The sequence below is a fragment of the Nomia melanderi genome, chromosome 2 (genome assembly GCF_051020985.1).
Source record: "Nomia melanderi isolate GNS246 chromosome 2, iyNomMela1, whole genome shotgun sequence".
NCBI classification, from domain to species: domain Eukaryota; kingdom Metazoa; phylum Arthropoda; class Insecta; order Hymenoptera; family Halictidae; genus Nomia; species Nomia melanderi.
In genome coordinates this window covers 1,391,891-1,415,922 of record NC_135000.1, presented here as the reverse complement: position 1 = coordinate 1,415,922, position 24,032 = coordinate 1,391,891, and the positions used below count along the sequence as shown (strand labels likewise).

General features: G+C 35.9%; 4 protein-coding genes across 11 annotated transcripts; 2 read left to right on the top strand and 2 right to left on the bottom strand.

Annotated features, from left to right (window-relative positions):
• The first annotated feature begins 195 nt into the window (after window positions 1-195).
• On the top strand, window positions 196-4,729 carry Tpr2 (Tetratricopeptide repeat protein 2). The gene is made up of 11 exons (XM_031974025.2): window positions 196-446; window positions 790-878; window positions 951-1,075; window positions 1,148-1,336; window positions 1,823-1,941; window positions 2,009-2,162; window positions 2,263-2,427; window positions 2,501-2,666; window positions 2,744-2,890; window positions 2,961-3,113; window positions 3,902-4,729. The coding sequence occupies exons 1-11, from the start codon at window positions 409-411 to the stop codon at window positions 4,012-4,014; spliced, it is 1,458 nt and encodes a 485-aa protein (XP_031829885.1). The 5' UTR covers window positions 196-408; the 3' UTR covers window positions 4,015-4,729.
• A 33-nt stretch (window positions 4,730-4,762) lies between these two features.
• LOC116425834 (uncharacterized) lies at window positions 4,763-8,486 on the bottom strand. Its single transcript, XM_031974024.2, has 5 exons — window positions 8,056-8,486; window positions 7,261-7,641; window positions 6,909-7,187; window positions 6,029-6,522; window positions 4,763-5,952 (listed from the first exon to the last, which is right to left on the bottom strand). The coding sequence occupies exons 1-5, from the start codon at window positions 8,221-8,223 to the stop codon at window positions 5,802-5,804; spliced, it is 1,473 nt and encodes a 490-aa protein (XP_031829884.1). The 5' UTR covers window positions 8,224-8,486; the 3' UTR covers window positions 4,763-5,801.
• A 27-nt stretch (window positions 8,487-8,513) lies between these two features.
• On the top strand, window positions 8,514-9,722 carry Pfdn1 (prefoldin subunit 1). Of its 2 annotated transcripts, none has more exons than XM_076364497.1 (3): window positions 8,514-8,691; window positions 8,787-9,048; window positions 9,169-9,722. In XM_076364497.1, the coding sequence occupies exon 3, from the start codon at window positions 9,177-9,179 to the stop codon at window positions 9,570-9,572; it is 396 nt and encodes a 131-aa protein (XP_076220612.1). In that variant the 5' UTR covers window positions 8,514-8,691; window positions 8,787-9,048; window positions 9,169-9,176; the 3' UTR covers window positions 9,573-9,722. The 2 variants fall into 2 exon arrangements, with proteins under 2 accessions (XP_076220612.1, XP_031830198.1); XM_031974338.2 differs by having other exon boundaries at window positions 8,524-8,691; window positions 8,787-8,987.
• A 123-nt stretch (window positions 9,723-9,845) lies between these two features.
• Mi-2 (chromodomain-helicase-DNA-binding protein Mi-2 homolog) lies at window positions 9,846-22,783 on the bottom strand. Of its 7 annotated transcripts, none has more exons than XM_076364491.1 (19): window positions 22,122-22,783; window positions 20,188-20,279; window positions 19,985-20,107; window positions 19,594-19,890; window positions 19,224-19,517; window positions 18,683-18,937; window positions 18,431-18,593; window positions 17,571-18,320; window positions 17,320-17,489; window positions 17,028-17,253; window positions 15,394-16,938; window positions 15,045-15,313; window positions 14,149-14,240; window positions 13,887-14,091; window positions 13,525-13,794; window positions 12,924-13,450; window positions 12,353-12,638; window positions 11,958-12,267; window positions 9,846-11,292 (listed from the first exon to the last, which is right to left on the bottom strand). In XM_076364491.1, exons 1-19 carry the CDS (start codon window positions 22,156-22,158, stop codon window positions 11,288-11,290), a joined length of 5,916 nt encoding a protein of 1,971 aa, XP_076220606.1. In that variant the 5' UTR covers window positions 22,159-22,783; the 3' UTR covers window positions 9,846-11,287. The 7 variants fall into 7 exon arrangements, with proteins under 7 accessions (XP_076220606.1, XP_076220607.1, XP_076220608.1 ...); XM_076364492.1 differs by having other exon boundaries at window positions 13,887-14,073; XM_076364493.1 differs by having other exon boundaries at window positions 13,887-14,073; window positions 18,440-18,593.
• Between the last annotated feature and the right edge of the window lie 1,249 nt (window positions 22,784-24,032).

The window sequence follows — 24,032 nt, the reverse complement described above, 5'->3', positions numbered from 1 at the left end:
TTCGTATAGAATAATAATAACAACAACTTATTGAAAACGCAACAGATCCTGTATAATAGTATTCATCAGCGTTTTTGTATTTTTATATTCGTAATTATAAGAAATAATTATTATAATGAATGAAATATTTTTATTCAATTTCGTTAATATAAATATAATGAATTGTAATTTTCAATAAATTGTATAAAATGAGTTTTGGAACGCTGAGACATAGAATTCCCAGGATCATTACTACAAACGAGGCCCTTTGGTTGGCACTGTTAAAGGGGTCGGAGGGACTCTCGTAGAAAAGGTATCAGCACGCTTTAAGTTACGTACGTCCCGTTTCAACGAGATTGTAATTTCGTAACAAAACAAAAAAACGCTTTAGTCGTATTAAGTAATTCAATAAACAAAAATTTTAAATCAATGGTTAGTGACATGGATACTGAAAAATCTGTTAAGGAGTAAGTATACAATTTATACTAGTATACAACATTGTATTTCATTCGACTCTTTAATATATATGAATAATATTTCAATTCTCGTATAATCGAAATCTCATTGCAACATGACACGGATTATTCTACGAATTGTAATTATAAAGTACTTTAGTAAATATTATGTCATTGTCTAAGTAGTAAGTCTTTTTTTTTTTTTTTATAGTTACTTAGGATAAAAGTAAATAATTTTGTACCAGTGTTATATTTAGTATTTTCTTTGCCTTTACGATATCTTTAAAATTATCTAAAATTTTTTGAGTTACATATAATATCTATTATGTTATACATTTTTAAAATTTATTTTCAGATTAGTAAAAAAGAAAAACGACGCTGCTAAGAAGTTTTATTTAGAGAAAGACTATAAAGAAGCATTAAAGAAATATAATGAACTCATTGGTAAGTATTCTTCTTAATTGTAAACTTATTATAATATTGTTTAATTAATCGACAGTTCAATTATTTTTATAGAATTATGCCCAAATGATTCTCGATACTATGGAAACAGGGCTGCGTGTTACATGATGCTTAATAAATATTGCAATGCTATAAAAGATTCAAAGAAATCTATTGAACTGGATAATAAGTTTTTCAAAGTATGTTATACATTACATCTAAGAATGTGTATATGTCGAAGGAACATTTGGATAATTCATTAATTTTTGTAGGCTTATGCGAGAATTATAAAATGTTCTTTAATTTTGGGTGATATTATTCAAGCTGAAACTACTTTAACAAAATTATCAACTCTTGATCCCACCAATAAAGCAATAAATACAGAGAAAGAAGAGATACAATATGTACAAAGATATCTGAAAGAAGCAGATGTTGCATATGCCAAACAGGATTTCCGTAAGGTATGTTACCATGTATAATGTAAAAGGAAATTTATATATAATATACAGTAGTATCTTGACTTACGAACTTAATTCGTTCCAGTCTGAAGTTCGTATCTCAAAACCCAGTTTTCTTTTATATTATAACTCGAGATTATAAAAGCATCACGGTTTATTTCTCGAAATTAAGTTTGTATCTAAAGGTTAAAATGGAGTATGAAAAAAGTTCGTAAGTGAAGGTACCATTGTATTGAGTTGATGCAAAAGGTTTGATATTTTTTTATAAGAAATAAACAGAACAGTTCTCAACTGTTTACTGATTAAATCAAAACTCAGTAAAAATGAAGAAAGAAGTGTCCTTTATGCGCATAATAGTTTGAAAACAGATGTTATTTGTTTTGAACACAAAAATGTTCTTGTTAATCACATATAAAAAATATCAAAATTTTTGCGTCGACCCGATAGTTATTAATATAATAAACAATTAACCTATTGTGTTTTTTACAGGTTGTTTATTGTATGGATCGTTGTTGCAGTATTAGTACTTCTTGTCCCAGGTTCAAAATAACTAAAGCAGAATGTCTAGCACTTTTAGGAAGATATCAAGAAGCTCAAGAAATCGCGAAGTATGTTATTTATTATTATATTTGTACATATTGTTATTGTGTTGTTGCATTGTATTTTTTATTTCAGCGATATCTTGCACATTGACAAACAAAATGTGGATGCTCTGTATGTCCGTGCTATGTGTTTGTACTTTCAAGATAATATTGACAAAGCGTTTGCACATTTTCAACAAGTACTTAGATTGGCTCCAGATCATGCTAAGGCATTAGAACTATACAAGGTAGGAAATTATATTGTTATATAATTTTATATTATATTAATTATATATTGTTTTATAATTTTATATTATATTAATTATATATTGTTTTATAATTTTATAGCGAGCTAAAAACTTAAAGAAAAAGAAGGAAGAAGGAAACGCTGCATACAAACAGAATCAATATCAAACAGCATATACACTGTATACAGAAGCATTGACTATAGATCCCCAGAATGTAGCAACAAATGCAAAACTTCATTTTAATAAAGCAACAGCTGCCGCAAAGGTAACATACTTTTACTTTTCTTAAAGCAGATCTTTCGAGAATTAGATCATTAATTTTATTTACTGTTGAACAGTGCGGTCTTTTGCAAGAAGCAATATCGGAATGTACAGAAGCATTAAAGTTAGATCCAAATTATTTAAAAGCTCTTCTAAGAAGAGCATCCACATACATGATACTTGAAGACTATGAACAAGCTGTTCAAGATCTTGAGAAAGTGTCTAAAATGAGTAACAATCGAGGTATAAACAAATCATCTGCATTGTAAAAATTATTTTTTTTTAGTTGTATTACAGTAACCTTTAATATCAATTTACAGAACACAAACGGTTATTTATGGAAGCTAAATTAGCACTGAATAAATCGAAGAGAAAAGACTATTATAAGATTTTAGGTATTGATAAAAATGCGTCGACCGATGACATAAAAAAGGCGTATAGGAAAAGAGCCATGGTACATCATCCAGGTGCGTTGAAAAACATGTTCCAATAACTCATTTGGATTGTGAAATGTTTTTTTCATGTCATTTTCTTTAGATCGACATTCGAATGCAACGGAAGGAGAGAAAAAGGAACAAGAGAAGAAGTTTAAAGAAGTTGGAGAAGCTTATGGAATCTTATCAGACCCTAAAAAGAGATCGCGGTATGATAATGGACACGACATAAATGATATTGACGGTGGATTCCAAGGTACAAACGTTTTTTTTTTCTCAATAAATTCTTAAATGTTAAGGACGTGCGGGTAATTCGCATTACGGTAGATTATATTATCAACATTTTTAAATTAAACTCAAAGTTTGAGTACCCAAAAATTTCTAAGCTCTGAGAATTTGTATATAGGGAGATCTTTTTGGTTTTTCGTCCCATTTTACCTGAATTTTACCAACCCAACTCAAACCTATAATCTCAAGTACCCGCACATCCTTATGTAATTACACTTAACTTTCCGCCGGCAATATGGACCATTTATGGTTCTGTCGAAAATTTCATTGTTTAGCTTCTCCAGAACGGAGAAATCAGACTGCCTCGGCCTACCACCTAAAAAATTGTATCCTTATAAAGATTATATTCCTCAAATGTCTAATTGTCTAGTATTCAATGCAGAGCGGCAATATGCGAGGAGCACCGAACACACCATTGAAAAAGTTGTTCCTTTTAATATATATATTTTATGATTTGTTCATAATTTACTTTTAAACATCGTTTACAATTTTATTTTTTAGAATAATGCTTCACTTTATTTTCAAGGCTATAGTTTTATAAGTCTTACAAGTACAGCAGGGAATATAATAAATGTTTCAGAATTTTTTCAAATTTTTGTAAAACTTACGACAATGATAAATTAGATCTGATCATAAAAAGTTCATATTGCTGACCGCGTGTGAAAAAATATATTGCTGGCAGAGGGTTAATTATAGTGCAACGTACATAACTTTACGAAGTAACTCATGCTAAACAATTTTTATATCTTTTTATAGACATTGATCCAAATGCAGTTTATCGTACATTATTTAAGCAACACTATTCTCAGAATCACATGGGAGGTTTCTCTGGTAATCGTCCTGGCGTCTTTACCTTCCACTTTGGTTAACGGATCTTGAGATATGCGTCTTTGTAATTGTATTAATGTAGTTAGTAATCGGTAATTCATGTTACTCTAAACATAAGTATATCAGATTTTCTGTACTTTATATTCGTAGTTTTTCCCGTACCACCCGACATAAATAATATAAAACTTATTAAATAATGTTATGTATTTATTTAAATAATTGTAAACATGTTATATAAATATAATAACTCTGTAGATATTTTGCAACGCGATAAGCATGAATGATGAATGTAAGGAATTTTCCTTTCGATTTTGTTTCTTATAACAGGCTACGAATTTATCAATGTAGGTACTTACGGAAATTATATTTATGTTCTTTTACCAATTCATGACAGGTCTAAATGAATTTACAATAAAGTAAATAATACGACCCACGATAAATTTTCCGAATATGCTTGAATTTGTTGTTTTCAGGTATTATATAATTTATAAATTGCTATGATTAAATGATAAGGGAAGATAATAAAAATCGTCTGTAATTTATGGTTTCTTACGGAAATATGATACATTAAATATGATTGTATTAAAGTATAGTAAATTTCTGAGTATAATATTAAATTATGTTTATAGTACTTTAATAAAATAAAGAATGTGATAGGAAAATGAAAATGACAAAAATATAATGCTCAGAAAGTGTAACGACAGACTATATTACTTCATTATTCCTGTAAAATGTTAATATGCTATTCGTGTAACTACTTCAATGGGACTTACAAGAATAAGAAAATAATTTGTTAAGTACCTTATTTATTTTTCAATTAAGGAGTAACATTTCCGCAATTCATATTCATTAAAATAAAAACAATCTCTTGGTATTTCTATTACTTATTTAAATACAAATCTCGCGTTCTAAACGATTCAATTGGTCGAAATAAATTATTAAACATTGGTAATTTAAAAAAGGAAGGTGTTACCTTAGACGCAAATAACAGGTTCCTAAAGCGCAATAATAATAGTTTCAAAGTTCACTTAGGCGTTTAGGTATATCAATACTAAGTCTGATGACTCTTTTCAGGTTGTTTACTAAATCGTAATAAACAACATGAACGTAAGGCACGCAGTAGCCGAAATGTACATATTCGCAAGATCACATGAAAATATGTAGCAGCACCTATAAATTCGCTGAGATCTTACTTCAGCGAATACATCTAAATTTTCTTCTAACAACGATTGAGCATTTACGACGTTAACAAACTTTTCAATTTTCTCTTTTCCTCTTTTTATCCACGTATCGTAAATTGCAAATCGTCATCGTATAAAATGGCATACTTTCATTTATAATATTTTTAATATTTCACTCGTGTATCGTTTAGATTATTTAACATTATTGAGCAGAAACATATGATTTTAAATTATATTTAAAATATACTGCATTTAGGTCTTTTAAGTACTTCGATTTGAGTTTTAAGTCATTCTTTGATAAAATAATAAGTTAATAAAACCTCTTCCGGTTATCATGTAATTTCCATACTCCGTTAATTTTTGCTCTTTTGTAACACGGCATATTTAAATACTTAACACGAGTATGTTTGCTATCATAAAAGATACTTAAATCATGTATTATGTTTCATGATCGCAAAATTAAAACCTGCACTCACAGCGCATTTGTGGATAAGTACGTGCGCTTAAAAACAAATTTTTTCAATCTTAAACATATAGCATAAGTACATATCGGTATAACAGTATGTTTGGTAATATATACATATGTACAAGCAATCTACTATTACTCTGGAACCAATTTTGTGCTATCATACATTGTCTTAAAATAATTATTTATTTGTTTCATTATAGGATGCCCTGCCCGCCAATTCGAGTAAATAGCGATCAGGATGATCTATCCAATCACTAGCACTTAACTTAACAATCCTCTGTTTTTCAGCTTCCTTCACTTGCCACTTCTTAATTTCCAATTGACGTTCCCTAAAATATATTCGTATGAATTTTTTGTCGAAACTGATTTGTCTAATATTATTTCTTTAATACATCATATAATTACCTCAGTTTTGTATGTCCGCATCCCCAAACTTCTAAACTAGCAATCGGATAAGGTGCACCTGCAATACTGACCGATTGGAATGATTCGTCTATGCTGATATGTGGTGAACGTGGATTACTTCCGAAACGTAGACCATGAGGGTAACCCCTGATGTTAGTATTCAAATATAATACTTTAGCTCCCCTTTCTATAACTCTGTACGATGGAAATAATTCAATGCCCATAGAATCTTCATCGCCCCAATACAGGTGACTTTCACGCCATTCTACTGCAGAGCATATGCAGTATGTAGGACATACTGTATCCTTGTCTGGGCTAACAGCTCTTATGAATAACAACGTGGGACCCCTATATCCTAATACATGATGTAAAAAACGGTTGGCTCCTGTTCCATGTTCCGAGTTATTATATAATAACGTCCAATGTCTAGGGCATACATTGCCCAATCTTTTAGCTATCAAAGCATGAGGAACATCATTTGGCGATTCCTCTGCCTAAACATTATTTATTACCTTATTATTTAATGATGCATTAACACTTTCACGATGGGAAACGTCCTATGTCATTTCTAATTCTTTAACAGAATACAGGCAATATAGTCCTACGTCATTTCAAATTCCTTAGCTGAATACATTTTATTAAGAAAAAGAATGTCTATACACATTTGTAATGTTTAATGTCCTTAATACTTTAAACAACAAATGACTATAAGTATTGTGCTGAGATGTAATTCACATACCTATGAATAACAGAACGTTGCCATACTCAGCTGTAGATTTTTGGAAATTACATACTGTATTCAGCTAAACGTTTTGTCCAGCTATCGCCCATCGTGAAAGTGTTAAAATGGACAACACAGTAAATTTAAATAATAATATACCTGAAGGTAACATTCAGGTAGGGTACTCGACAGCAACCAAACATAGCTCACAGGTAGTAAAACTCGAGGAAAATCTATAGAATCTGGTTGCTCCAATATAGGTGTTGGTATTTCCAAATGTGGTTGAGGCTGCTCTTTGGACAACAGAGCAGTACCGTTTCGATAAGCAGTTGTCAATACGTGTACTACGTAATGATGGGGACCGTGTATCATACGAGGACAATGCTGACAAATCCAGTTAGTCACGTAACTCACAGATAGCACATATTTGCCGTGAAACTGTAATGTACATTCTATAATATATAGTGCAGATTTAGAACTCACATTTGAATAAATAATTAGAAATACTAACACATGAAACAATAACCGCATTGATTATTTGTTCAGCAAAAATACAGGAAGGAGTTCCACTACTATCCATTGCAATTTTATAAGAAATATTCAATAAACCTCTTAACCCATCAGGAGTAATATTTCCATCTTCTTTTAGATTCGAATACATTTTTACATAATTTTCTAATACAGTTTGATCATTCATTACGGAGAGGAACTTTTCTGCTTGTTGTTTGAAAGCATTTGCGCTCAAATGGGAGGTATTAACATTGGCAGCATGATGCAAATAATTGAACAAATTTTCACCTAATTCTGGATAATTAGGGAAAAGGTACCGTTGAAATACAGATTGGGTAATTCCAGTAATACGTTGCTCGTCGTGAGTTAGATGAGATAAAGTCTGGAAAATACATGCAGTGCTACTGATATGTACATAAATATATTGCTTGTAACTTATAGCAAAGGAATCGAGCAAGGATAACTATATTTTACTTTGTCATTATCAGAAAAAAAGATATTAACGAATAAATATGTTTTAAATGTTTCTTTGAAAAGCAACAATATTTTATATTAGGAACATGATTATAGGTTATGTGAATCAAAGTGTTTGCAGATATACTATGACATTTCAAGAATGTCGCAGAATGACCTGCAAATCATTCATAAAAAGGCTAAGGGAATTGAAAATTTCTAGAACGCAAATGATTTTCCATAATAATTAATGAACTTGTTCGCGAGTCATAGAAATAAATCTTTTTATAACAGCGTAATAAACATGATATGATTATCCATTCATAAGACTACGTCCTCATACCTTCGCCAGATTCTCAATTGGAAAAAATTGCATATGCGAATGACTTTCTAATTCGGAGCCCGACGAACTTTTCGAAAGGCTAGTTGCATTGGTCGTATCGCCGGTATGTACAGCGGATTCAGTTTTTTTGGACGATGCATGTCCAGCACGTGCCACTTGATTACCCATTTCCTTCCAACTAATGCGTTAAAGTACAAATAGATTCACTGTCTTATCATCTGGACATAACATCGCCCACGACAACAAAACATGCATGCAACCATATGCAACTTTCAGGAAGATCGTCACGAATGATAGAAAGGTAAGTGGTGCGTACATTTGTGCGACACCGTGGAGTAGTCTTATAGAGGCTACAGAGGACTCTTAAAGAGGCGAAACTCTGGCGTTTTTCGAGAACCAATTTTCGGTGCGCACGCGTATGGAAGTTGCGTGCGACGAACGTAGCCGCAAAACTTTGAAATATCGAGTGCGCATGCGAGTGAAAGCGATTTCTCATGAATATAGTTGCAGATCTCTGCAATATTAAGTAAATAAACATTATATAGAATTTGTTGTTTTTAAAAGTTTCTTTGCAAAATCTTTAATGTTTGTGCCCCCATATTGAATAATCTTGAAATACAGGAAACTCTTACAAAGGTAGGACTCTGGTATTTTCTTGAGAACCAATTTCTAGAGCGCATGCGTATGAGTGTGTCGTCTCGCACATAACCTCTCCTCCCTCTTGTATCTAGTTGCCCACGAATGTGAAGTAGCAGAGTTGTGTTTCAAAGTTACCCAATTTGGGGACGCGAAAATCAAAGATCCCGACGAAAGTCTCTCACCTCTGTAGGAGTGTTCTGTGGTTGACAGTAACTCCTTACAAGGATATATCGAAGGATATATCGAAGTCGTACGAAATTATTTTTTGGCATCGTGTTGGTGAAAAATATAAGGTATTTACACCTTTTTTATCATGTTTGTCAATGCATATTAGTAGATGATATGAATTAAAATGTATGTAATGAATGTCTACATTTTTTATTACATTAAATAGTGTAGAAACGTTAGAGATATATCCTTCGTTAGATGATAATAATGATTTATATGTTCCAACCTATTTTCGGATCATTGTAGAGTCAAAAATGGCAAGAGAACCGGACGAGAAATTGCAAGAGGCGTTTTCTCAATTCCATGAGAAAATGTTTGATACTGAGCAAAAAATACAATTAGTGGAAATGCAGATAGAAAAATTGAAAGAAGCGAAAGCAATTGGTGATCTCACAGTCGCATTGATAAATTCTTATCCCAAGAATACCAAAACCTATGAGTCTGTAGGCAGAATGTTCTTTCTGGATGATCCAGAGAATATTCTAACAGGTATTCATAAGCGATCTAAGATAACACAGAAGAAAATTGCCTCTCTGGAAGTGGAACAACAATATATGAAGCAAAACTTGAAAAAATTTGAGAAGAATATTGCAGAAATAATTAAACCGAAACAGGGCAAAGGTGCACCTGGGTACCTGTCAGTTCTTTAGAAGCAAACATTGTTCTGTCATTGCGCATTTTGAAAACACTTCGCACTGTATTTCTTTTCAATTCGTTCATCAACTGTATTCTCATTGTTGGATTTATAACAGATATTTTTTGTAATATAAAAAATAAAGGACACTCTATTTAAACACTAACAGATTTTCGAGATGTCTTTGTTTTGGTAAATGAATACATATATGAACTATTTTGTATTCTATATTATGCAAAGTGCACATATTCAATCACTGATGCAGATAAGACAATAAAAGAGAATGTCGTGTTTTCTAATTATTATTCATTTATTCCAGCAGAATTAATACATACAACAAACGATTTTCCGTGGTTTGATTTGTTTTATACTTAATCAGTCATTCTTCTCGTTCGCTCTCATTCTTGTTCACACACTTGTTTGAATTTCTTAACTAGATAAGATCTAAAATTACCCTTAAAAACTTATTACGTGCCAACACAGTAATTTGGCAAAATTGATTAACACAAAGAAATTAAAAATGCTCTAGTGTTTCCAGACCCCGGGGTAGAAAAGGTTGAATAATCAATATACTTGTTCAAAAATCAGTTAACGTTCTTTTAGTTGTTTGTATACTAACATAATGCATGGGGTATGACACGCGTTCCTGGTTTTACTTATCCATTACTATATGATACGTGTATGTGTATGTATGCGGTGTTCTGATGTATGGTGCAAATAGAATGTAACGATAGTATGTACAAAGATTATATGAAACCTATTTATTTCGCTGTGTCTGCCCTCGTGTGGTTTGAATAAAAGAATTAACTGCAATGTCGAATTATGTATATATAGTATATAAATTCATATACCATGCGCATTGTTGCATTTAAGTATCAAACAGATTCTTTTTGTGCCTCCGCTCTCTATAATTCGTACGTGCAGTAATTTGTGATTCCTTTAAAAAGCTAAAAAAGAAAAAAGAAAAAAAAACGTAGAAAAAGAACTTGATCGAGTTCTCGTTTATATAAACCCATGCATTACAGTAGTCAATGTATAGTATACGAAATGAATTTTTTTTTTCTCTGATACAATATGCAACGTCAGTCTTAACTAAAATGATTGCCATTGTACTCTGTCGTTGGTTCTCGCTGTTTCGTACGAGCATGCGATCCAAAATTAATTCGTCAATGAAGAAAAAAGAACGTTGGGAATAAATTATGCAAAACGACCGCTTAAATTAGCGTATCTTACTATAAACCGCACATTTAGATCCACGACGTAAAACTATTCGTTTCTTAAATAAGTTCTTTTTTTCTCTTATTTAAGTAAAATGGTATTATTATCGTTACGTTTACGATACACCGGCCAATGAAGAAAATATAAATTATGCTCTCAATTTATCTTAAGAAAATAATTTACTTCGATTTCTACAAAGACCGCATGTATAAATACAAAAAGAAAACAAAAAAGAAACATGAAAACTTCAATGCTAATCGCCGAATGTACATGTGTAATAAATACAAGAAATAACGTAATTTAGATGTTAAGATATTACGCGCCCATGTATGCTGTGTAATATGTGTCGCCTATTACAGTTTCTTTGAAATCTTAGCATCTCTAATGAAAATTCAGCTAAAAATCGTAATTTACGAAAAATAATACAGTGCACACGATTTCGTGTCAAGGTAGTGCGATCCATGCCACCTTGAATTATTCAAATTGAGCCACTTTTCGTCAACCATTCACATTTCAAGCTGAAACACAAATTACATTAGTAAATAACTGTCTCTAGGGAAACAACTAATTAACCCTTTTAGTGCCGGCCAAAAAAATTGTACCTAAGCGAAGAATACCAAACTAATTTGATATAATTTAATAAGGTTTGAGAAAAAAGTCATAAAGAATGTAAGAATAATATTTACAAAATTCAAAAAGGATCATATTCTGATATAAAAGAAGAATGAATGAATGCCAACTGTATTTCGATATTTGTTGAAAATCATATGAATAATATTTATTCAAAATCATTAGGAGAAATGGAAAAATCAGTTTTCTTTTATAAACAGTATTTGCAAATAAGAATTATCGCTTGTTCATAGTTTGATACATCATTAACTACGTGATGGATTAACTATGTGATGTAAAGCATAAATACTGCATTTCCAATTATTCGTAACAAAATTTGTAGCAAATCCCCCGTCTCGAATTTCCATGTTATTGTTCTAGCACATACAAAGTCTCGGTATCAATAATTGCGAAATATAACAAAAAGTGAAACTTAGTTTATAAATTTTGTTTAAAATTTATTTTTAGACAGAGTTCCCTCGTGATGCGAATAGTAAGGTGCCATCGCGTACACAACGATTTATCGTTGTTCGGCACTAAAAGGGTTGTTAACAAATTTTCTGTCGCAACCAACCTGTAAATCCTTGTGGAGGTTGACCTGGTACTGAGTATTGTGGTCTAAAATTGCCGAAATTGGCTGCCCCCGCGAAAGTGGCTGGCAATTGACCGCTAGAGAAACCTGCAGGGAATTGTTGTGCTAACAGAGCTGCTTGTCCCGATTGAGAACTATTGCCACCTGGCGCAGTCGCAGCCAATCGACTTAATATCGATCTCTCAGACATCTGAAGTCTTTGCGCAACAGGTGGAATGCGAGCTAAAGTCGCTGGTAAACGGCTCACGTCCGATTTCATGTCGGACAATAGTTCTTCCAATTGGTTTAGTACCTATTATAAAACACGTAAATAAACAAAACGATTAATTATTGCACCAATTCAATAGAAAGAATGAAAAGAATCCGTTTAAAGTTACCTTATGTAATACAGCGTTCGCTGGCTTGTTACCGGCAAGACTTTCTTTGCTAAGATGTTGATGGGATTCAGCAAGGCACTCGACTTCAGCGAATCTCGCATTTAGACTCATCGCAGGATGATTAGGATCCTGCGTTAGATTCAGGTACGCGGCTCTTCTCAACTGTTCCTCTATCACTAGCGCTTGTTCCAACAGTTTGAAGCGTCGAGCTAAAAACTTATTCTTTATTTCTAGGAAGTTACCTTTGCCTACGTCCATCTTGAACGGTTCATTTATTATGGCGAACCTGCGGAAAATGACGATACTGAGCACTGAAGGAAAACCAAGATAATACGTGTTTTAACCCTTTGCGGGCGAACATTTTTCGGAGTATCAAAAATTGCTTTCATAAAAAGCTACATCATATATTGAAATCTTAAATAATAGAGAGGAGAAAAACGATGTGCTGATCCTTCGTAGTTCAAATATTCGAATCACTTGTTTCCAATTTTTTACTTTAAACATGGAAGCTTGATGTCTTCGATATGACAACATTCGTCTTCAAAGGGTTAATCGCAGAAGATTACAGTACCTGATGTCATTCTGAATGTCTTGCCAACGACCATAGCCATGTGTGACTATACCAGCTAATAGCCAGTAGTCGTGTCTTCGATGCCAAATTTCGTATTCACGGCCAGGTACAGCAGCTTTCTCCTCGTTCAACCACAATGTGTGCAGCTCCGTGAACCCGCCGTCAGCAATGTTGAACATGAATTTTCGTTTGGGCTTCATCACCTCCGAATCACAATCCTTCACGTCCTTTTCCTTGTTATCCTTGTCCTCTCGCTTCTCGGTCTCTTCCTCGTCGTCTTTAACAATGACTACATCTTCTTCGGAGTCCTGTTTCGGTTTGCTTTCATTGCTCTCTAACTTCTCTTCTTTCGTCGCGGACTTTTCGTCCTTGGTCTCTGTTTTATCTTTCTCTTTGTCAATTGGTTCTGTCTCCGTGTCTTTCTCTTCTTTCTTCACATCCTCCTTGTCCTTATCCTTCTCAGCATTGCTCTCTTCATCCTCCTTTGAATCTTTAGGTTCTTCTTTTAGATCCTTTACCTCTGCATTCTAAAAAATAATATGTATACTTTTTATTGTCACATCTTGTTCCCAAACTTGATTCTCCAACGATAAACACGTACCTCTTTGTCTTTCTGTTCTTCCTTCACCTCTTTCACTTCAGCCGTATCGGAATTTGCTTTACTGGCATCGCTGGCCGTGGTTCCAGAAGCGGAAGTTGGAGTTGGAGTTGCGGCTGGACTTGGACTAGGGGCATTGGAAGTGGCTGGTGTAGCGCTGGTACTACTAGTACCGGTTGCCGCGTCTCCAGGTTCTACTTTGACAGGTTCGACTGGTTTCCGGATCATTTCAGGCATCGAATAGTACCCGTTTATGTGCTCGAATTCTTGAACCTGAGAATTCGAAATTTAAGAAAAATCGATAGAAAACATTACACTTTAAAGAAGTTACTTTAAAGAACAATATACTGCAAATAAACGCATACCTTTTTCCTAATTAATGACATCACACCGATTCTCGTCAAAACGTGTTGTCTACTGAGACCTTCTCTCGGCACGCCATCCGCAAATGTTTCAGCATTATCGGCGCCTGGCTCACAGAGATGTCGCATGAACAACGACACGTAGGCTTTGAAGTTCTTCTCCGATTTACCGCGGAGATCCCGTACCAGCCTAAAATGCGACAATATACTTTAACAGTACTTTAAATTAACTGACTGCCAATTGTATTCTGTGCGAGTGACTAACCACTGAGAGTTGAATGCGTCCTGCGGTGGCATTCCGTAACGCATAATCGCATTCAAGAATGCCTTTCTTTGCCTGGCATTGAAGCCCAGCACCTAAAGGGAATTAATATATTAACATTTTGTCATTAATTTGTGTTATCATTAATTCCTTAAGAAAGGACACCATCTAGAGACATCCTGAATATAAGTAAACTAGGAACTTTTTTGTCAACAACCATTGGAAACTTCTGATTTTTTCTGGATGTATAATTGAATCTTCTACTTTATATTTATATTTTTTCTAAGCCAAAATGTTATAAACTGGCGCAGTTATTTGCTAGCTTCGGAATCCATTTTTGTAAAATATCCGTTGTTGGCGGATTCGATTACAGACAACTAAATTATTCGAAGACAATAATTTCTGTAGATTTATAAATTGAAATATACTGTCTAAAATGTAGCGTAGGGATTTTTCGATATCTCAATTATTTAATTTTTTGTAAACATTTGAAGGTAATTTCTGGGGTAAAAGCAGGTTCTTACACTTCAAATGCTAGCCATTTCCATAATAATTAAAATTTTGGCAAATCAGTACGCTACATTTTAGATAACATATATCCGTTTACAAATTTACAAACATTTTTGTCTTCGAATGTTTCAGTTGATTGCAATCGAGTCCACTAACAGTGGATGTTTTACAAAAAGGGATTCCGAAACCAGCGGATAACTGCGCCATTTTGTCACATTCTGGATTAGAAAAAATATAAATATAAAGCGGATGGTTACCGTTATATGCCCAGAAAAAATGAGAAGTTTTCACTTAATAGTTATTAACAAAATTCCTAAAATTTACCTATGTTTAAGACGTCTCTCTAGGTGGTGTCCCCCCTTAAACGAAGAAGTATCAAATGAATTTACTTCAATGTTTCCATTCACTCGTGCAAGTAACGGCGGAAGAGGTCGATCCTTTTCGTCTCTCCTTTCTAATCTTCGTCTGCTCCTGCGAGATAATAGATCTCCGTCACCTTTCTCATCGAAATCATCGTCCTCTTTGTCGTCGTCGCTCGGCGCACTGAAATCGCTGTTATAATCGGACAAATTCTCTTGCCAAGGTTGATCGTCTCTTGTCCCTTGTTCCCCGGTTACTACTCCGTCGTTGTAATTCACCTGTTTACGTACTCGTTTACCTGAAATTAGTTAATTCTCTTAACCAACGGGCCCAAGTAGTATGCGACACACAAACACACCCACACACACACACACACACCTTTCCCAAGTGTTCTAGCAATATCTTCTTGCTGTTGTTCGTAATGATGCCTCAATAGTTTGATCCAATAAGCAGGATCCGTGTTTTCGGCTTCTTGCTTGATAATTTCGGTGTCTGCTTCCTCTTCTGTTTCACCTTCCTTGGTTACGTACGACGCAACTTTGAAGGAACTTAAGTATTCATTGGCCCAATTCTCTTTCTGCTCGATACCCTCTTTGCTCCTGTCTAACAGTTCGGCGACGGCTTTGTCATCGTAATGAATTGCTTCATCCTCTTTACCTTCTTCCTCCTTGAACAATTCCTCGGTACCGAATCGTAAAATGTCGTCTAGTTCTTGTTTGCTGAAGTTCGAACCTTTCCCACCCATTCCAGGTCTAACGACCAAATGAGTCAGCATCATTTTGCGTTTCGCTACTTGTGTAACTCGTTCCTCCACGGAATTACGGGTGACGAATCTATAAATCATCACCTTGTTAGCCTGACCGATCCTGTGAGCTCTGCTGAACGCTTGAATGTCATTGTGCGGATTCCAATCGGAATCGTAAATAATCACAGTGTCGGCTGTGGCTAAGTTGATGCCCAAGCCACCCGCGCGAGTGGAAAGCAAGAAAACGAATTGCTGCGCACCGGGAGCATTGAATCTGTCTATAGCCTCTTGTCGCTGAGCGCCTGTGATGTTGCCATCGATTCTCTCGTACTTGTAACCTTCTCCTTCCAAATAATCCTCAAGAATGTCCAACATTTTCGTCATTTGCGAAAAGATCAGTACTCTATGGCCGTCGTCCCGCAACTTTTTCAGCATTTTGCTTAATAATACTAATTTGCCAGCAGCTTTGATCAACGCAGACGTTTCGTAGCTACCGTTAGGCGCAGTTGGCGCTTCTTGAGACGCGGCCGGGAATAAGTAAGGATGGTTGCAACATTTCTTCAAGTCCATCATGATGTTTAGAAGCGATACTTGTTGACCTCCTCCCTTGGGATTCAACGCTTCGAAATTTCTCGTCAGAATGTACTTGTAGTATTTCTTCTGCATCGGCGACAGCTCAACGCGAACGATGAACTCTGATTTACTTGGCATGTTCTTTAATACGTCAGCCTTCAACCTCCTCAACATGTGAGGACCAAGGAGTTCATGCAACTTCTTCACCTGCTCCTCCTTCGAAATGTCAGCGAATTCGTTCTGGAACGCAGCTAAGTCGTTGAATTTGTCGCGGCACAAGAAGTTTAGCAGATGGAACAACTCTTCCAAGTTGTTCTGCAAGGGAGTACCAGTTAATAATAACTTGTACGCGATATTATAGGACGCTAAAAGTCTGAAGAACTTCGACTGATTGGATTTCAATCTGTGCGCCTCGTCTACTACTAACACAGCCCAATCTATGGATCCCAGGCACGCGGAGTCGATAGAAATGAGTTCGTAACTGGTAAGCAGCACGTTGAACTTGATTTGAGAAGACCGAATTTTCGACGCTCTACCGCCGCGTACAGCACCCTCTTCGAAAGACAACTCGTTCTCACGAATCACGATACGGCTATCCTTATCACCTGCAATTATGTAAAGAATACAATTAATAATCACATCGAGTTAAATAATTTTCAATGTCGTTATACACTGATTATTTGCGTCTACCGACCAACGTAAGTAACACAGTAGAAGTCAGGTGCCCAGGTTTCAAATTCACGTTCCCAATTGATGATAGTTGACAGAGGCACGGAAACCAAGAAAGGTCCTTTGCAATGACCTTCTTTGTACAAAGAGTACAGGAAAGTAATGGTTTGAATAGTTTTCCCTAGACCCATCTCGTCCGCCAAAATAGTATCTATACCTTGGCCCCAGGAGTATCTCAACCAATTCAATCCCTACGAAGCGATGAAATTAAAAAAAAATTCTCGAAAACATGCATATTCATCGACGATTGTTCTTACTTCTAATTGATAAGGATGCAATTGCATTCCTGTTTGATCCAAGTATTCTGGTTGTCGCTCGTATTTCTTTTTGAGGTCAGTGGTAGGTTTATCCGGTGGCGGAGTGTATCTTTTAGGTGTTCTTTCTTCATCGTCGATAAGCTCACGAGTCTTCGACTTTTTAGCTTTACCTGAATAACGTATATGATTACTGTATTAACTGTAACAGAGTGAAAAAGAAAAAGAAAAATAAATTAACCGACTCTTCTCACCCTTCTTGCCCTTGCGCGAGGAACTACCGTCGCAACAGTTCGCTGCCCTGAGATCCAGATAATACTCGATTGCCTGTTTCAAGCCCGGAATATCTTCGTGTTCGTCTTCCCAAGTAGCTTGGTCGTATCCTAACTCCCTCCATTTAACTAGATACGTTGCCCTGCCGTCTCGTGAAAGTCGATGATTAATTACTCGATGCACCACGAGCCATTCCGGTCGAACACCATAACGATAGAACCGTTCTTCCAAGTTGTATTCATCTCTGTTCGTAGCACCATCCTGTTCTTTCAGTCGTTTTACGCGAGAGTCGCTTTCATCCAATGGCTCCTCCAACTTCGGCGGTTCGTCCATGTCATATTTTCGTGAGTAATTCCTGAACATAAGTGGATGGAAAACATCCAATTGCAACTCTGTAATCCAGTCGCAATGCCAGTATGACATGTCCGCCCATTTTACAAAGAATTCGCGGATTTTACGCTGCTTGGGAGCAGCTTTGCTCGTAGAAGGCTCCTCCGAGGGTGTTTCTGAACACTCTTTCCACCTCCACGTTAAAATCTTTGCTACTTTCCCACGTAGAGGTGGACAAGAACATCTGGGGCATTTCCAGTCGCCATCGGGAATTTCGGAGAGCGGTGGATTTAAACAGTGTGTGTGGTACGCGCTAGTACAACTATCACAGCATAACAATTCGCCGCCGTCTTTACATATTCTACAGAATTCCATGTGTTCGTCGTCGTCTTCCGCTGCGCCTGAAAAATTGATCACACGATTTACAAAAATTCGATTTGATTTGTCGATTTACATTGTTTAACTATTATATATGGGACGGGATAAAGGAAAAGGGTTCCCAGGGAGGTACCTGCAATACCTTCTCCTTCACAATGAGGACAACTCCATTTCCCTTCGGGTGTTTCTTCTAATTCAGGCTCTAAGCATACTAAATGATATGCTCTAGGGCATGTGTCACACAATATGATTTCACCACCTTGCTGACACACTTCGCAATAGTCTTGATGATCGGTCTATGTAAAGAAAATATATATTATTACAAAGAATTACGTTATACGACAGAATCACCATGGATCCGTAAGAGGAACAAACTTGAATGTACCTGAAGACCTTCTTCTCCATCCGGAAACTTGGATGTAGTTTTCGTTTTTTTCTTTTTCTTAGTCTTGTTACCAATTTTAGTTTTTGCCTTCCTACGGACTGGGGGTTCTGCTGGTGGCTCAACCCCGCTGTCCTCGATGTTCCCTTTGTTTGTTCCATCCGCGCCAGACGGCTCTTCCGCATCAGCCAACATCTGTTCAAATTCCATGTCAGAGTCTCTGTCGGTACCGACTCCGCTTCCTTCTGCTTCCTCATCCTAAACAGCGACGATAATTAATATAACTGAATATGAAACTACATCCTTGGATAACACTTAAACAATTAATTTTAATTGAACTCATTTAACAGATTTGATTAAAAATTGTATTTTATATAAAAACAAAGAATCTATTTAAAGAATTGCAAATATCCCCGATTCAAGACTTACTACATAACGAAAAAAAAAAATTAAACAAAATAAATGACAATGTATTGTTAAGGCAAAACTGGGAGATCTCCCCATTTGACTGGCTAAGTGTTAAAGTATGTTTAATACTAATTACCGAGCTTCCTCGTTTACGCTTTCCAAGTTTTATTTTCAATGTGGGTACTTTAGACGCTTTCTTTCCTTTTTTGGCTCTGGACCCTCTCGATTTTCGTTTTCTATCACTGTCCTCATCGTCGTCCTCTTCGTCCTCGCCTTCTTGTACTGTACCGCTACGATTCGACCTTGAATTTCTATTATCTTCGTCAACATTAGCAGATGATACGTCTGCATCGGGTTGCGTATGGGGATTCAATTCGGAGAAATCGCGCCATTTGGCGGCTACCAACATCATAAGTTTTGACATTGGTACCTATGTGACAAAGTACAAGAATCATTGAATAATCCAAAAATGTGTACTTGTTAAAACTCGTTAAAAAAATATTTACTTTTGGATTCTCCTTTGCTAAAAGAGGTCTAACGTGTTGTTGGAATAATTTATAAGTTGTTAAGTTTTGGAAGTCTGCATCAGTGTATTCGATCTGTACATCAGTCAATCCAAAGGTATTACAAACTTCTTCAATGGTAGGCATGCCTGTGGTAGGCTCCTGACTTGGAGGAGCTGGTGCTGTATGACTAGATGACTTTCTTGACGAAGATTTCCTACTTTTTCTGTTTCCTGCATAGTCACTGTCATCTCCACCTACGTCACCTGTTTCACCACCACCACCTCCAAAATCGCTCTCCTGTAATGATTATTGAAAAAAATTATCAAATTAACAATGCATAAAATTAATATAATTTATGTCATCTAATCTGAATTCCAAACAGAATAATTACATCTCCGGAATCAGATTTTTTCTTTTTCTTCTTTTTCTTTCCCTTCTTGTCTTCACTGCGTGCTTTTCGCTTTTTTCCTTTCTTCTTCTTCCTTTCTTCTGGTTCATAATCATCATCTTCCTCCTGCATTGAAAATCATTATTATACCACTGGAATATTATCTTGACAACTTGCCAAAATACATGAATTCAAATTCTACTGACTAATCTCTGAGATTCTTCTGCATCTGATGAACCATCCACTGGCTGGGTAACATTCGAAACTTGACCTCCAGTTTCTTCTATATCATCTTCACCTATAAGTAAAACATACAGAAATAAATAATAAATATTCGTTACTATATTACCGTTACAATACTTATATGTACAGTGGATTCATTTCTACATTGGCTCTTATACACAATTAACATCAACATTTCGATATTATAAATTCAAGATTAAAGAATTAATGTTAATATTAATTTCATTTGTGTACATTAAAACAATATAATTTGATACCAATGAAAAGTTTTTCAAAAATTTTGGTAAATTTCAAAGTTACAATAATTTGACCTTGAATTTTTTTAATCCAATATTTAGTAAAACATACAAATCAAAATTTCTCTATTAAAAAAACAAATGAGCCAATGAGCAAGTGAACTTTTGATTCGTACAACTACAATGCACCAAACGGCGTCATATTAATAATCGCCGAATCGATAGCAAGGTTTGCAAGGAACAGAATTTTTTTTATTCATAAAAATCGATCAACCTGATAAAAACGAAATAATTTCAGGAATCTTCGTTGAATACATTCGAGCATGTACAAACGAACGTCATTAAAAAGAAAAACAAAAAAAAAATAAAAATGATACAAAGATCGAATTAATCCGAAAATACAAATGATTTCAGACTAATTCGCTACTTCGATGAATGCTTTGTGCGAGTGTGCGTCCGCCATTTTCTTTGAAAGGGCTCACACCACATTGGCTGTCTATAATTTATATTCGAAACTATAGCGAAACTCAAAAACAAAATAAATGTTACTTTTCGATTGCGGTAGAGAAATATGAAGAAAACGATAATTTTTTTTCGATTATAAGATATATTTAAAATTATTAATAAGTCTCAGACACGCGATCTCTTTCTTTCTTTCTTTTTCTCTCTCTCTCTCTCTCTCTCTCCCTCTCTGTCTCCCTCCCCCCTCTCTCTCTCACCCCATGTTTCTCGTTTATGTGTCTGTATATATAAGCGCACCTGTATGAGAGTTAAATCTGTGTGCTATGCGAACGACGGTACACACGCACACAAATGATCAGAAAACTAAAGTAACAGTTGCGAAATTGCTTTCAGAAATTCAAAGTGTTTCAATACCGAATCGGATGTTAGACCTAAAAATGATTTGTTCGCGAACCAAACGGCTAAAGTAGATTAAGATCATACCAGAACACGCGCCGCGCGATGAAAGGGCGCGTGCCTTGCAAAATTTCCCTTCTCACATGTAACGGCGAAAAGGAAGGACCCGCTCGACGCGAATACACGAAATTATCCCAAACAATCCGTCGTTACCCGCAGAATATTCATCTCGCCGCGAATCGCGTATGTGACACATGGAAACCGAAGCGAAGCGTCCGACTGCCGTTCAAAATCCCGGTCAACAATAGACACAACGATGTCACGTATAAAATTAATAATTTCCATAGAAACACATCCTAACGTTGACAACGGCCCAGAATTATCGGTATACGAAAAACCATGTGATTTCCATACAACTGTTGGATGTAAACAATAACCTATACCCGACAACGATTCCGCTCTGTTCACACGAGGCATAAACGCGTCGCTATCGTTCAGACTCCGAAAAATGAATTTATCTGACAATTCACGGGTTAGCTGAATTTTTTATTGAAAATCAAACCCGTGCCCGTTGAGGTTGGAGTGGACAACGAGAAACCTCGCCGCTTGACGCGGAGAGTCCAATCGAAAGCTCGGCAGAAATAGCGGGTAAAACGGAGCTGCTAGGTATACAGGATAGACGACGGAAAACTAGAGGACCGATTGGCATGGCAGCCATCGTACGAAAAGCGCGCGTCCTGCGTGTACCGAGAGAGATATAACGTTCCGGTAGTATTCGTGACCGAGCGTAACCGTGCACTTACCCGCGTAGCTCTCGTCCACCTCCTCGTCGGACGCCATGCTCTAAAGCCACGGACCGATGATATTTACCGCTTCCGAGATACCGGTCAGGATAACGCTCTCACGGGAAGGAAATACAGCACGGAAACAAGAACGGCATTAAACGAGACTCGATTCGGAGTCGATGGTCGACGCTCTCTTTCGCGTTTCTTTTCCGATTTTCGGCGTGCCGTCGCTTCGTCTCTCGCGTACGTGCACCGATGTGCACCTACTGCCGTAACGTTTCTTCTCTCGCGCTATTCGTCGGTTCTCCTCGTTCTTTCCCCCACTATTTTCCGATTTCAATATTCCCCTCTCCGGCTGTGAGAGAGTTCGTTTCTTCTCCTCCGTCCCCCTTCCCGCCCCACGTTTCGTCGCCGTGTCCTTCCGTTACAGCATGTTCCGTAGCTGAATGCACGCGAATGGGTCCGCCGTGTCGCGTTTATTTCTTTTTACTCTCCTGCTCGACCATCCTCGTCCCCTTCGCCGATCTCGCGTCTTCGGAAAATCGTTTTTGGTTGTTTGAAAAAGATCAGTTTTTTCTTGGTCTGCCTTTGTCCATCCCTCGCTCCCTGCCGTCCTCCCTCTCTATGCTTCTTCCTTCTTTCATCAATCCCGAGGAACTTCTGTGTGACGGAGTCATTCGTTACATTGGTCCTATGTATTTCTTGATTTTTCTCCCTTTTTTTGTTTGCTATTGCCGTCTTGAACGGAATCCTATTTGAAACGTAGATTTCGTTGGGTACCGTCAGATGTATGACTTTTTTTTTTTTTTTTGGAAATCAGAGAAATTGGAGCGTATTTTTCTATGACTATTATTATTTCGGGATGATGTATTGTTTTATAGGTATTGTGTACAGCGAGGGTTCTCAACTTGGTCGATGTCGTGGTCGATAACTGGTTATTGGGAAAATTCGTGTATCGTCGTTAGTTCTCAGGGTTTAATTATTCTTGCCGATGACACGCGCAATCGTGCGTGTTTCGGTTTCATTTTCGTAAGCGTCAACGACGAATCTTCATTGCATAGATTAATAAGAAACCGCATAGGAATTATTATTTTCGATTTGACTTTCTAATTCGCTATGTACGCGATGTATAAGTTTATTTCGTATCAGCCTCACGTTGCACCGAATTATAGAAAGAATTTATCGCGTAGAATGGTTGAGAATCACTGGTATATAGAATTAACTTCTGGCATTTATTTATAATCATTATAGAATTATTGTCATGGTATTAGGAAATTGAGGGGCGTCCAAATTTGCTATAATCGCCACGGCGAACGTTAATAATTTTATATCAAAAAATAATAATTTGCCAGTTCGCGAACGATTTATTATTCGGAGAATTCCTCCATTTTAGTTTGATGTAAATTGAGTTGCAGTTTGTCACTGTGTGCGTGTATGATTTGCGATGCAATTAATAGCCCACGGCCTATATGTGTGTATATATATATAAGTATGTTATATATGATATATGTACAATATATATATATATATGTGTATAATATAATATATTTATATTATATATATATGTATGTTGTATGTATGCATATATATATATATATATATATATATATATACACATCTATATATGTATAAAAGTATGTACATACATATATATATATATATAATATATATATGTATGATATATATATATTATATATGTGTGTGTCTGTATCAACTTTTTCGATAAAGAGTAGATAACTGAATGTAATCGACACGCATCGGTTTTCCCCGAAAGCGTGGCTTATTCCTAATTTAAAAAATAAACGTAATGTGTATGTTATTGATTTTGCGCGGTTCGACATCCTTGGGTCGTCAATACATTCGTAATGCAATACAAGTCTGTGATCGGAAGAAAATTTAAATTAGTAAATGGGTTGTCAATGCCTATTA

Coding starts and splice junctions, on each gene's coding strand:
- Tpr2 (XM_031974025.2), top strand. CDS start 409: ATGGTTAGTGACATGGATACTGAAAAATCTGTTAAGGA. Junction 879..950: donor GAAATATAATGAACTCATTG/GTAAGTATTCTT, acceptor TTATTTTTATAG/AATTATGCCCAAATGATTCT. Junction 1,942..2,008: donor GAAGCTCAAGAAATCGCGAA/GTATGTTATTTA, acceptor TTTTTATTTCAG/CGATATCTTGCACATTGACA.
- LOC116425834 (XM_031974024.2), bottom strand. CDS start 8,223: ATGGGTAATCAAGTGGCACGTGCTGGACATGCATCGTCCAAAAAAACT. Junction 7,642..8,055: donor CAATTGAGAATCTGGCGAAG/GTATGAGGACGT, acceptor TGTATTTTCCAG/ACTTTATCTCATCTAACTCA. Junction 7,188..7,260: donor ATGCGGTTATTGTTTCATGT/GTTAGTATTTCT, acceptor TGTACATTACAG/TTTCACGGCAAATATGTGCT.
- Pfdn1 (XM_076364497.1), top strand. CDS start 9,177: ATGGCAAGAGAACCGGACGAGAAATTGCAAGAGGCGTTTTCTCAATTC.
- Mi-2 (XM_031974020.2), bottom strand. CDS start 20,777: ATGTATTCAACGAAGATTCCTGAAATTATTTCGTTTTTATCAG. Junction 19,518..19,593: donor TAGCAAAGGAGAATCCAAAA/GTAAATATTTTT, acceptor TTTGTCACATAG/GTACCAATGTCAAAACTTAT. Junction 18,321..18,430: donor TGAAGGAGAAGGTATTGCAG/GTACCTCCCTGG, acceptor TCAATTTTTCAG/GCGCAGCGGAAGACGACGAC.